Here is a 13,523-nt window from a genome sequence, read left to right as displayed (position 1 = left end):
TAATTGATGGAATCTTATGAACTTATTAGTTAAAAAGTGTCTTTCTTGTTTCACAGGAATTCATATTGGGGTGATCACTCAGAAGAAAAGGTGAATACCGGATGTTGTAAGCTATTGGACTGCCACAAGTGATATCTTTACACACCATTCTGCTGTCATTGGGTATGTACAAAGTGCTGCATACAGACAGAGGAGAAGGACAATTGAGCCCATCTAAAGTTAACAAAAACTTCCTCTTGGGGCTGTTTCTTTCCATCAGACCTTACAGTTCTACGGGATAATAGCTTATCTCATAAGGCCTCAGCTTTCTTTAATAATTTCTAGAAGCAGACATTATTGCATCATGCACACTCAGTGTTGCAAATTAATAGTCTGGTGATCTGGGTGGCATGGCATTTTCCCCTTCTCTGGTTCATCACCCATGATAGACCAGTAAAGGTGACCACTTAAATTCCTTGCTGTGCAGTGTTCTGTATTCCTCAGGACACACAGCTTCCTCTCTCCCAGGAGCCATGAATATCCTGATGCTGACCTTCATTATCTGTGGGTTGCTAACTCCGGTGACCAAAGGTAATGGAACCCTATAAAGCAGAGATGATGACTAGGATGAGTTGTTGCCCTTGGGCTCCCCTGGTATCATGATGGGAAGAGAGGGAATCTGCAGGAAAAATCTGGGCCAACAAAGCAGCAGAATGCTCGTATTTTGGCAGCTCCATGCCCCTAGTCTCTGAGAATCTTTCTGTTAGGGGCATCTAGCAAGCTGGGATGTCCTCTGAGGCATTTCTCCAAAGACAAGAATTTCCTTAATGCTCTGAGCCACCCTATCTCTCTCTCTACATAACTATCCAATGTTAGTTCAGCCTCACTTCACTTCCATTTTGATTATTCTGTTGTATCTATTTCATTGTTGTGTCCTATTAGTTCTCCTAGCATCTTGAATTCTTCTTTGCCCGGAGAGTACCTTCAGAGGGAGGCCCTCACTTTCATGTTCTTAGGTACGGTGAACAAGTCCATTGACAGTTTGTAGATTCTGTAGCACTATCATATGGAAGAGACAATATATATGTTTGGGGTAGAAGTGGAAATAAGTGGAGTGAAGACAGGATAGACAGACTAGTGACCAATGGGGAGCTTCTAATTTTAGATGAATAGGAACAGTCTGTTTCCACTATTTAATAATGCTACTTTTGAAAATTGTTAACTTTTTATTAAAAAATAATACTTGCAATTGACTTATGTATCAAACAATCGATAGATTTATAGGGTTTAAGGAAAAGAAAAATGTTTGTCTGTCCAAGAATACCAGTTCTTCAGTCTTCCCCTTCAGAATCAATCAATGTTACCAATTTCTTATATATCCTAGCAAATACAAATGTATTTATATTTGCATGTGTATACCTTTTAGATTTGTAAAAAATGCAATTGCAAATGCACCATGTGAATTGTTCTGCAATGTACTAGCAATATATTAGAGACATCTTATCCATACATAAACCTAGTTCATTATTTTTAATCAATAAGTAAAACTTTGAGGAGGAGCAGATGAATTGCCTCACATTAATTACTCCGCTACTGATGAAAAATAGGTCTTTAATTATCAAAAACAATTCAGCAAGAAAAATTTGTAAACAAATGTATGTCTTTTCATTTATGACTGGACACGTGGACACACACACACACACACACACACACACACACACACACAGTCAAACCACCTACCAGAAAAGCTGAACTATTCTTCTCTCCTATCACCAGTTGCAAGAGTGTCAGCTTCCCACACCCTCATCAGTCCTTTTTGTTTTTTCTACTACATTCAGTTTTCTACTACATTCAGTTTTACAGTCTAATATGTGAAAATGATGTCCTGATGTTTGAATTCATGACACTTTAGTTATAAATGAGTTTGAACATCCAGTCCATTAGATTTCTAAACTTTCTTAATTATCTTTATATACTAAGAAATTTGGCTTTTGTTAAATTTGGAGGTGTTATATGTTGCCTAGAAAGATGCTATTCATGTCTATTAGATGGTTATAACTGTGCCTATGATCTGTTATGTCTTGATTCACATGTTGATGTAATGTGAGTTACAGAATTAATATCTATATTCATTTCTGATTATAAACTGCTGTATTTGTTGAAAATTTGGAAATTTTGAAATTGTAAAGAAGTAAAAAAATTGTAAAGAAGTTAAAAGAGACAAAATATTTTTGATCTATTGTTCTTCCTCAGTTTTCTTATTTGAATAAAAATGTATAGCATACTTATAAATTTTCTATTATACTATTAGTATTTTCCCATTTACTAAATATTTTCAAAAACTGTATTTCCAATGACTGTATAAATTTTATAGAATGGATACTGTTTAAATTACTTAGCCAAATTGTTTTTGCATAAATAAGTGCATTTACATTTTATAGACAAGGATGGCTAGTATAACCTTTCTTATACATAAATCATTCAGCATAAAATTCCTGGAGATGTACTTTTTTCTGTCAGCTTCATGTATTATCAATTTCTGAATACTTGCCAAGTCCTAAAAATGAAATATTATATATAAATATTTAATTTTTATTTATGTCTGTGAGTAATGGGGAAGTCGAACTTCAAATACATGCTTAATGTATATTTAACTTTTCTGCAAATTGTCCGTGTCTCTCTTTCCCTTTTATTTTGGAGAGGTAGTTTTCATTTCTTTTGATTTAGAGATTTTCATTTTTGTGTTCTCTTATAGGTTTTGTTTTGAAATTTAGCTATTTAGTCTCTCTGGGCTTTATATTATGTGTTTTCAAGTGAGATAGCACCTGATGGCTTGTGAAGCAACTTTTTACCAAGCCAAGCTATCACTGGACTGCTATCCATAGATATATTTTAAGTTGATGCTAGCTGATTATATATCTGGTATGTTTTAGAAAGAACTCCACACATGGGATAATGTTTTGGCTAGATGGCTCCCCTACTTAGAAACATACAATTGCTAGTCATATTTCTAATTTTAGGATTTTGAGATACTGGTGATGAAGATCACATGTCCTAACAACATAATAGTTCCAGACTGAAGTTCTTTGAAAAAAATGACTGTTGTCACTCTAGAAAAAAAAATTATGAATTTTTCCCAATTGCCATCATTCTACTGCTAAAACCAAATTCTTGGAATTATCTTTGATTTTTCTATATCCTATGACACTCATATCTATCAGGAAGTCTATTACATCTGCCTGCAAATTATATCCAGAATGCAATTATTCTTGTCACCTCCATTGCTACCACTCTGATTCTAGTCACCATCATCTCTCACCTGTGTTATTGCCATAGCTTCCTCATGATATCTGTCCTTCTGCTCTTCCCTTCTACCATCTTGTGAAGACACATAGTGCATGATCCGCTTACACTGGAAGTCAGATCACGTACTTTTGCTCAAAACTCTGCTAGGGCCCCCTCTATACTCAGAGCGGTAACAAGAGTCCATACAGTGGCTCACCTGGCCCTGCAGGATCTGGCCCTTATGACCTCTCTCACCTCATCTCCTACTATTACAGTCCTTGTTCACTCCACTACAGCCACACAGGCCCCAGTGCTCTTCCCCAAACATATCAGACTTACTCAACCCATAGAGCTTCGTTTGTTTCCTCTGCCTAGAATGTACTTGCCTCAGATACTGGTGTGACTAATTCCTTTACCTCCTTCAAGCTGTTTAATCATCACCTTGTTACACAGGCTTGTGCAACTCCTGTTTATGAATATTCTATTACCCTTAAATCTATTCTACCTTCTTTCTGCAAACCATTTGTCACCTTTTCATCTACAAAATAATGTACTTTTTTATTAAGGTAAAATATACATTTAAAAATTACCATCCTTACCATGTTTTTACCATATTTTTATGTATACCTGTTGGCTGTTTGTATGTCTTCTGTTGAGAAATGTCTATTCAAATCTTTTGCCTGTTTTAAAATCAGATTATTTGTTTTTGTTTGCAATGGAGTTTTTTGAGCTCCTTATATTAATATACTTTTGGTTGGTAATTCCTCGTCAGATGGATAGCTTGCAAATATTTTCTCCTACTCTGTGGGCTACATCTTCACTTTGTTGATTATTTCCTTTGTTGTGCACAAGCTTTTTAGTTTGATGTAATCCTAATTGCCTATTTTTGCTTTGGTTGCCCGTGCTTTTGAGGTCTTACCCAAGAAATCTTTGCCAAGACCAACGTCCTGAAGTGTTTCCCTAATGTTTTCTTCAGGTAGTTCCATAGTTTCAGGTCTTAGATTTAAGTCTGTAAACCATACAGTCTAGCAGGGAGTGCATTTACTTTTTATTTTCTGTCTCCCTCTGCTAGAAAGTCAGCTCCATGTGATTTTTGTCTGTTTAGTTCACAGATGTACCTCAAGGGCCCAAAACTTTGATGACTGTGTGACTATAGCCTAATTTAAGAATGGAGGGGATAATTTAAAAACAGTAGAAAGAAATGTAAGTGAGAAACAATTTTGAAGAATAATTCACAGAACAAGGCAATTCAAAGACAAAGGAGAAGAAGAGAGCCAAGATGACATATTTCAAGTATGGATAATGCTGGAGGAAAAAAATTAAGGTATAAATCTTTGTAGATGTGAGGAACGAAGAAGCAAGGTTAGAGTCTGTCTTGCACAAAAGAAGTGGAAGGTCTAGACTTGAAACTTATAGAAAATTCCACGAAGTACAAAGTAAAATCGAGCCAGTAAAATAACAAAGATAGAATAAATGACTCTAGAAGAGTGAAGGTAGAATAAATAATTGGTGAAGTTGGACTAGAGCCAACATTTCCCAGAGGATAAAATATAAACCAAATTATTGTGAGCCTAATATATACATACATACATACATCTATATATGTTTTATATATATTATCACATTCAGTTCAAATGAGGTTGTGTAGAAAATTACTTGCTCTTCTGCACATATACCAGGCTTCCTCCTCCATAGAGCCTTATCTCTAGCTGCTTCCTCTGCCTAGAATACACTTATCTAGGTACTCCTTGGGCAATTGTCTTGAGAAAGATGATCATGCCGTTTACTGCTTGATAAATGAACATACAATACAGCACACTAGTTTCCCTTTAGATTTATATCCTCACCCCTCAAATGAGTAGTCACACTGCTTGGAAATCCTACTGCATTTCTCTTGTAAATAAACCTTCTTTCTTTTTTCTTTTTCTTTTTTTTTTTTTTTTTTTTTTGAGACAGAGTCTTCCTCTGTCACCAGGCTGGACTGCAGTGGCCCAATCTCGGCTCATTGCAACCGCCAACTCCCTGGTTCAAGTGATTCTCCTGCCTCAGCCTCCCGAGGAGCTGGGATCACAGGCATGTGCCACCACATCCAGCTAATTTTTGTATTTTTAGTAGAGACAGGTTTTCACCAGGTTGGCCAGGATGGTCTCGATCTCCTGACCTTGTGATCCACCCGCCTCAGCTTCCCAAAGTGCTGGGATTACAGGTTTGTGCCACCACACCCAGCCATCTTCCCTCTTTTTTAGACAACTATTTTGTCCTGACCTTTATTTGTCTTTTATTTTCCTGCTCCTCTCCTCTACATGGCTCTCCCCCTCAGCTTATCCCATGCCCCATTTATTTAAACAATTCAAATAGGAAGTTTTCACTCATTTCCTCTGTCCCCTTTGCCATAAATGGAGAAACGTGTCTTCTCCATCTAAAGATCAGTCTGCTCTGTGTGAATTTGTGACTGTGCCCTTCTGTCATCTCATCACCCTATTCTATATTAATCTCTCCTTTTCTGCTTTTTTTTTTTTTGAGATGGAGTCTTGCTCTTGTTGCCCAGGCTGGAATGCAGTGGCACGATCTTGGCTTACTGCAACCTTTGCCTCTCGGGTTCAAGTGATTCTCCTGCCTCAGCATCCTGAGTAGCTGGGACTACAGGTGCTCGCCACCTTGCCCAGCTAATTTTTGTATTTTTTAGTAGAGACAGGGTTTCACCATGGCCAGGCTGGTCTCGAACTCCTGAACTCAGGTGATCTGCCCGCCTCGATCTCCCAAAGTGCTGGGATTACATGTGTGAGCCACTGCGCCCAGACTGCTTGTTTCTTTTCTCATTGCTTGCAAGCACCATTTGGTATTTCTCGTTCTTCAAAACAAACCTGAAAGCTTTCCCTTAACCTTACATTGCTCTCTAACAAGTTATTTATTTCTCTGCTTTTCTTTGGAGCTAAACTTCTTAAGAGTTTCATCTACAGGTCCTGCATTCACTCCTCTCTCATTCACATTTTGACCAACTGCAATTTGGTTTCTTTTTTCATACCACTCGGAAGCTGCTCTCCTCAGTATGAAGTTACCTTCATACTACTAAAAGCATGGACATTTTCCTGCCTTCATCTTTTTTTTAACCTCTCAGCAGTATTTGACTACAAAATGACCACTCTGTCCTTTAAGAAACAGTCTCCTCTCCTGCTTAATGTAGTCACATCTGATACAACTTTCCCCATAACCTTTTATGCATTTTCTGTTTTCATGCATATCAGCCCGACTTGCAACTGTCAGTATCTCCAGTCTTTCAACAACTGCTTGTGAAATACCCCTGTACAGGGCAATCCAGAAATGCCAGAAAATTATCAGCTGTCTCTGGATCATCTGTCAACTACGGGGGAAGCTGGATAAATAGTCCAGGTCCTTTGAGCCTCATGTAGAATAACTTTGAGGCTTGGTAATATTTTTTTTTCCTGTGGTAATTCCCTTATTTGCAGTTCAAGGCTATTATGGGAAGAAAACATAAATGGATGTTAGTTCTTCAAAGTTTTTACTGTAACTGTGCACCCTTTCATTCTTCAAGGTTTTTCTGTAACACTGCACCTTCAGGACCTGATGCCCAATTAAACATTTTTTTAAGTTTTTTGTTTTTTTTTTTTTAATAAAAACTAAATGCCATTTTTTCTTCTACTTTTAGTTGATGTGTAATAATTATTCATATTTAGAAGATGCAGAGTGATATTTTGATACATGTATACAATGTGTAATGATCAAATCAGGGTAATTAGCATATCTGTCACCTCAAACATTTGTCATTTTTTTATATTGGGAACATTCAGAATCGTCTCTTCTAGCTATTTGAAAATATACAGTAAATGATTGTTAACTACTGTCACCCTACAGTGCTATAGAACAGTGGACCCCTTTTGGCACCAGGGACCAGTTTTGTGGAATACAGTTTTTTCGACGAGGTGAAGGTGGTGGTGGGGATGGTTTCAGGATGAAACTCTTCCACCTCAGGTCATCAGGCATTAGAGTCTCACAACGGACCCACATCCTAGATCCCTCACATGCACAGTTCACAATAGGCTTCATGCTCCTATGAGACTCTAATGCCTTGGCTGATCTGACAAGAGGTGGAGCTCAGGTGGTGATGCTTGTACACCTGCTGTTCACCTTTTGCTGTGCAGCCTGGTTCCTAACAGGCCATGGACCAGTACCCATTGGCTGCCCAGGGGTTGGGGACCCCTGCTATAGGATGCTGGAACTTTTTCCTCCTATCTAGGTGTAATTTTCTATCTGTTAACCAACCTCTCTCTATCCTCCTTTCCCTTCCCAGCCTCCAGTAATCATTATTCTACAGTCTACTTCTATGAACTCAACTTTTTTAGCTCCTGCTTATGAATGAAAACATGTGGTATTTATCTTTTTGTGTCTATTTCACATAACGGAAAGTAACATGCCCCCCAGGCTCATCCATGAGTCTGAGGCTTATTTGTAGCCTGGCTGCTGGGCTTCCCTGTGGGATTGTCCTCTGAGCAAACAGAACACAGCCATCCTGCTGGCCAGCAGTTGATAGATGATCTCATGATAATAACAGGTTATAACTCACCTTTTCTTGGATTTCTTGCTCTCCTGATTTCTACATTTCTCCACTGATTTTTTTTAAGGAGGAATTGTCTCTCAACTAAACTATTATATTCAAATCTTTGCTGGAGCTCTGCTCTGCTGGGGGTCTGCTTTAAGACTCTAGAGTCTTATTCTCCCGTTTTGATCTGACTTATCTTATTGGTCCTTTTAAGTCGTTTCCTCTTATCTGATCTCTTATCTCTTAATATTGAAACTCACTAGAATTTAATTCTAGTCCTCTTTTTTTCTCATATTATTCCAACCCACCATGGTTTACCAATTTCTGTACTTTAAATGCTATCCATAAGCAATCACATTTATTGATTTGCATATGTCAAACCAACCTTGCATTCCAAGGATAAAGGCTACTTGATCGTAGTGGATAAGCTTTTTGATGTGCTGCTGGATTCAGTTTGCTACTATTTTGTTCAGGATTTTTGCACTGATGTTCATCAAGGATACTGGCCTGAAATTTTGTTTTTCTTGTGTCTCTGCTAGGTTTTGGTCTCAGGATGATGCTGGCCTCATAGAATAAGTTAAAGTGGAGTCCTGCCTTCTCAATTTTGGGTGAATAGTTTCAGTAGGAATGATACCAGCTCTTCTTTGTATATCTGGTAGAATTCAGCTGTGAATCCATCTGGTCCTGGGCTTTTCATTTTCATCCTTTCTTTCTAGGTTTCGTATCAGTCTCAGTATGCTCTCTCTCTCTCCGTCCCTCTCTTTTTCTACATTTCTCCTTTTCTCCATACAACTTCTTTGATGGCACATAGCACAGTTTTAATATACACTTTTTGTTCTCCTGTTTGTCTCTTTCAATGGCTTTTTGTACTTGACATCATATTAGTCTAGATGTCAGTCAGTGTAAATTTTTGAATGAATGAAAAGTTATGTTGATGCCAGAGTTAAAAACTTGACCTATATTTTATTCTCTACAGGTATCTTTGAACCCCAAAAATGTTGGAAGAATAATATAGGACATTGCAGAAGACGATGTTTAGATACTGAAAGGTACATACTTCTTTGTAGGAACAAGCTATCATGCTGCATTTCTATAATAATATCACATGAATATACTCGACGACCAGCATTTCCTATGATTCACCTAGAGGATATAACATTTGATTATAGTGATGTGGACTCTTTTACTGGTTCCCCAGTATCTATGTTGAATGATCTGATAACATTTGACACAACTAAATTTGGAGAAACCATGACACCTGAGACCAATACTCCTGAGACTACTGTGCCACCATCTGAGACCACTACTCCCAAGACTACTATGCCACCATCTGAGACCGCTACTTCCGAGACTATGCCACCATCTGAGACCGCTACTTCCGAGACTATGCCACCACCTTCTCAGACAGCTCTTACTCATAATTAATTAACATTTACTTCTGGTATGGAAGAACTAGAAATACTGCTGGAAATAATATCCAAAGAGCTGATTCTACCAATCCAATTTCACCACGAAAATTCCATCAGGGATTGGATGACCATGGGGATGGACATAATTGCTACTACCAACACAACAGCCAAGAGAGTTGCCTTACAATTAGAAATGTGTAGACAGAAATGTATAGAAGATACAAGGATTCTCTTAATTGGACTTAAATTCTTTATCTGTCTTCCTCCAATGTACTCAAATATACGAGCTAATTTTTGTCTTAAGTGAACATTTGTATGTCTATGTATTTTTCCATGCCAAAAACAAAAACGAAGACCATTGTTTGGAGCTGCCTATTATGACTAAGACATGAAGTTTTACTTTAACAGTGCCTGGCCCACTACTATCATATATAGGAGAACATATAAAAGCATATAGAAAGTTCCAGATGAATGTTCCCTTCTCTACCCTCCACCTTTTATTGTAAGTTCTGACCCTAAATACTTTTCTGTGTCATGACGTCAAATTTTGTTTAAGGTTCTAGCTGGTAACTAACAGAGTCAGAAGCTAATTCTTTCATTCAGCACAAGCACTGATCTAACTGGATAGAGATAAAAGTGGGACTTGCCTTGAGAGTACATCATATTAGATTAAAAGCTGCATCTCAAATTCTACTTATCTTTCCAATCTTCTTTCCACTTAGAATTCCAACTTCCAAGTATGGCAGCCTCATAACATGCCTCTTCAGGTCTCTGTGCTGTCCATGAGTGTTAGTTGTGTGCAGTGTTTCTATGCTTTCTATGGCTGTACACATGTGACTGTTGTTTGTATGGCAACAGGTGGGTCAGTAAGTGTCTTCTATGATACTACAGAGAAGCGGTTATTAACTATAAAGTTGATTAGTTTTTTTTTTTTTCGAGACAGAGTCTAGCTCTGTCGCCCAAGCTGGAGTGCAGTGGCATGATCTCGGCTCACTGCAAGCTCTGCCTCCTGGGTTCACGCCATTCTCCTGCCTCAGGCTCCCGAGTAACTGGGACTACAGGCACCCACTACCACACCTGGCTAATTTTTTGTATTTTTAGTAGAGAGGGGTTTCACCATGTTAGCCAGGATGGTCTCAATCTCCTGACCTCATGATCCATCCGCTGTGGCCTCCCAAAATGCTGGGATTACAGGTGTGAGCTACCGTGCCCGGCTGATTATTATTTTTTTTTAAGTTCCAGGATAGAAGTGTAGAACATGTAGGTTTGTTACATAGGTATACATGTGCCATGATGGTTTGCTGCACCTATCAACGCATCATCTAGGTTTTAAGTCCCGCATGCATTAGCTATTTGTCTTAATGCTCTGCCTCCCCTTCCCCACACACCCTGACTGGCCCCCATGTGTCACGTTCCCCTCCCTGTGTCCATGTGTTCTTATTGTTCAATTCCCACTTATGAGTGAGAACACGTGGTGTTTGGTTTTCTGTTCCTGTGTTAGTTTACTGAAGATGATGGCTTCGAGCTTCATCCATGTCCCTGCAAAGAGCATGATCTCATTCCTTTTTATGGCTGCATAGTATTCCATGGTGTATATGTACCATATTTTCTTTATGCAGTCTATCATTGATGGGCATTTGGGTTGGTTCCATGTCTTTGCTATTGTAAATAGTGCTGCAGTAAACATACGTGTGCATGTGTCTTTATAATAGAATGATTTATATTCCTTTGGATATATACCCAGTAATGGGATTGCTGGGTCAAATGGTATTTCTGGTTCTACATCCTTGAGGAATCGCCACACTGTCTTCCACAATGGTTGAACTAATTTACATTCCCACCAACAGTGTAAAAGTATTCTTATTTCTCCACAGCCTTGCCAGCATCTATTGTTTCTTGACTTTTTAATAATTGCCATTCTGACTGGCATGAGATAGTATCTCATTGTGGTTTTGATTTGCATTTCTCTAATGATCAGTGATGTTGAGCTTCCTTTCATATGTTTGTTGGCTGCATAAATGTCTTCTTTTGAGAAGTGTCTGTTCATATCCTTTGCCCACTTGTTGATGTTTTTTTTTCTTGTAAATTTAAGTTCTTGTAGATTCTGGATATTAGACCTTTGTTAGCTGGGTAGATTGCAAAGCGTTCCTCCCGTTCTGTAGGCTGCATGTTCACCCTGATGATAGTTTCTTTTGCTGTGCAGAAGCTCTTTCATTTAATTAGATCCCATTTGACAATTTTGGCTTTTGTTGCAATTGCTTTTGGTATTTTCTTCATGAAGTCTTTGCCCATGCCTATGTCCTAAATGGTATTGCCTAGGTTTTCTTCTAGGGTTTTTATGGTTTTGGGTATTACATTTAAGTCTTTAATCCATCTTGAGTTAATTTTTGTATAAGGTGTAAAGAAGGGGTCCAGATTCAGTTTTCTCCATATGGCTAGCCAGTTTTCTCAGCACCATTTATTAAATATGGATCAAATTCACACATAACACTATTAACCTTAAATGTAAATGGGCTAAATGCCCCAATTAAAAGACACAGACTGGCAAATTGGATAGAGTCAAGACCCATTGGTGTGCTGTACTCAGGAGACCCATCGCACATGCAAAGACACACATAGGCTCAAAATAAAGGGATGGAGGAAAATTTACCAAGCAGATAGAAAGAACAAAATAGCAGGGGTTGCAATCCCAGTCTCTGACAAAACAGACTTTAAACCAACAAAGATCAAAAAAGACAAGGGCATTACATAATGGTAAAGTGATCAATTCAACAACTAGAGCTAACTATCCTAATATATATGCACCCAATACAGGAGCACTCAGATTCCTAAAACAAGTTCTTAGAGGCCTACAAAGAGACTTAGACTCCCACACAATAATACTGGGAGACTTTAACACTCAGTGTCAATATTAGACAGATCAATGAGACAGAAAATTAACAAGGATATTGAGGACTTGAACTCAGCTCTGGATCAAGTGGACCTAATAGACATCTACAGAACTCTCCACCCCAAATCAACAGAATATACATTCGTCTCAGTGCCACATGACACTTATTCTAAAATCGACCACATAATTGGAAGTAAAACACTCCTCAGGAAATGCAAAAGAACTGATTAGTTATTAATAAATTGGGCTGAGGCTTGGGTGCTACTGAAAGCCACAATATCAGATGGCAGAATGTCTCAAAATCAAAAAGGTTTTTTCCTCTAATTATTTTTTATGTGATCCAAGCCAAGCTGCCAGTGACTATGGCTGTAGTTTGGATGTTGACCATCAGACCACTGACCTTTCAGTAGACCTCATATTCTAATAGGTCTTAGACCGCCAGTTAGGGTGTCCATCATTCAGATTTGACTGGGACTGAGGGGCTTCCCAGAACATGGGAATTAGAGAGCTAAAATCAAGAAAATCCAGAGTAAATTGGGACAAGTTGATCACCCTCACTTCAGTGTACTTCTGTCTAGCAAGCTATTTTTCCATTTTTCATGGCTATACCTCATCACATAGGTCATACATTGGCTTTTCACAGAAACAGTCTAGGGTGCTCTTTTTCCATATTTTTGCCTCAACTGTCATTTCCTGAAACACACTCCTTGAGCATGCAGAGCACCTTCCATTCTACTTTGTATTATTTTCTTCCCATCATTTGAACTCTGAAATCATTTTGAGTATTTACTTTCTCTCTGATTTTTTTTACTAACTTATGGCCTAACACCCCTGCTATAATGTACATATAGTCCTCATCTCTTGGTCTTGTTGACATATGTGATGGTCCATAATGGGCTGGGCATGTCTTATACTTACTGAGGAAAGCAGCTTTAATACTCCTAGATCTAATGGGCAAGAATATTTAATGCCTTGTTTTTTTCTCTCCCATAAGGCCAGCATACTGGTATGACCTAGTAAAACCTAGGTTGAGTGTCCAGAGAAGCACTGCTGGAATATATTCTGCATTGATTTAGGGATCAATGCTGAGACTTAGGAAAAGAGAGTAAGAAAAAATTTTTAAAGCAATAAATATTTAATATGAATTTACTGAATTGATAAGAATGGATCCTACTATATGGTTAAATAGTATTACAATGAGGCAATGCAGTCTATTAATAAAACATAGGAGGTGGCACTGTTCTCTCACTTGGAGCTAGGGCACAAAAAACTCTTACAATCTAAGTATTTTTTTCTTATTGGCCCAAATGTGAATGGTGATGTGTGTGATGCCCCTGGTCCCTTTTGTACATGACTTGGCTGTGCTCTCTCTGCCAATGTCTGGCTTCCATTACAGTCAAAG

At 38.2% G+C, this 13,523-nt stretch overlaps 1 protein-coding gene across 1 annotated transcript; it reads left to right on the top strand.

Annotated features, from left to right (window-relative positions):
* The first annotated feature begins 512 nt into the window (after positions 1-512).
* On the top strand, positions 513-9,247 carry LOC129524138 (beta-defensin 125-like). The gene is made up of 2 exons (XM_055348680.2): positions 513-570; positions 8,799-9,247. Exons 1-2 carry the CDS (start codon positions 513-515, stop codon positions 9,245-9,247), a joined length of 507 nt encoding a protein of 168 aa, XP_055204655.2.
* The last annotated feature ends 4,276 nt before the right edge of the window (positions 9,248-13,523 follow it).

The sequence above is a fragment of the Gorilla gorilla genome, chromosome 3 (genome assembly GCF_029281585.2).
Source record: "Gorilla gorilla gorilla isolate KB3781 chromosome 3, NHGRI_mGorGor1-v2.1_pri, whole genome shotgun sequence".
Taxonomy (NCBI): Eukaryota; Metazoa; Chordata; class Mammalia; order Primates; family Hominidae; genus Gorilla; species Gorilla gorilla.
This window is presented reverse-complemented; position numbering and strand designations above follow the sequence as displayed.

Coding starts and splice junctions, on each gene's coding strand:
- LOC129524138 (XM_055348680.2), top strand. CDS start 513: ATGAATATCCTGATGCTGACCTTCATTATCTGTGGGTTGCTAACTCCG. Junction 571..8,798: donor GCTAACTCCGGTGACCAAAG/GTAATGGAACCC, acceptor TATTCTCTACAG/GTATCTTTGAACCCCAAAAA.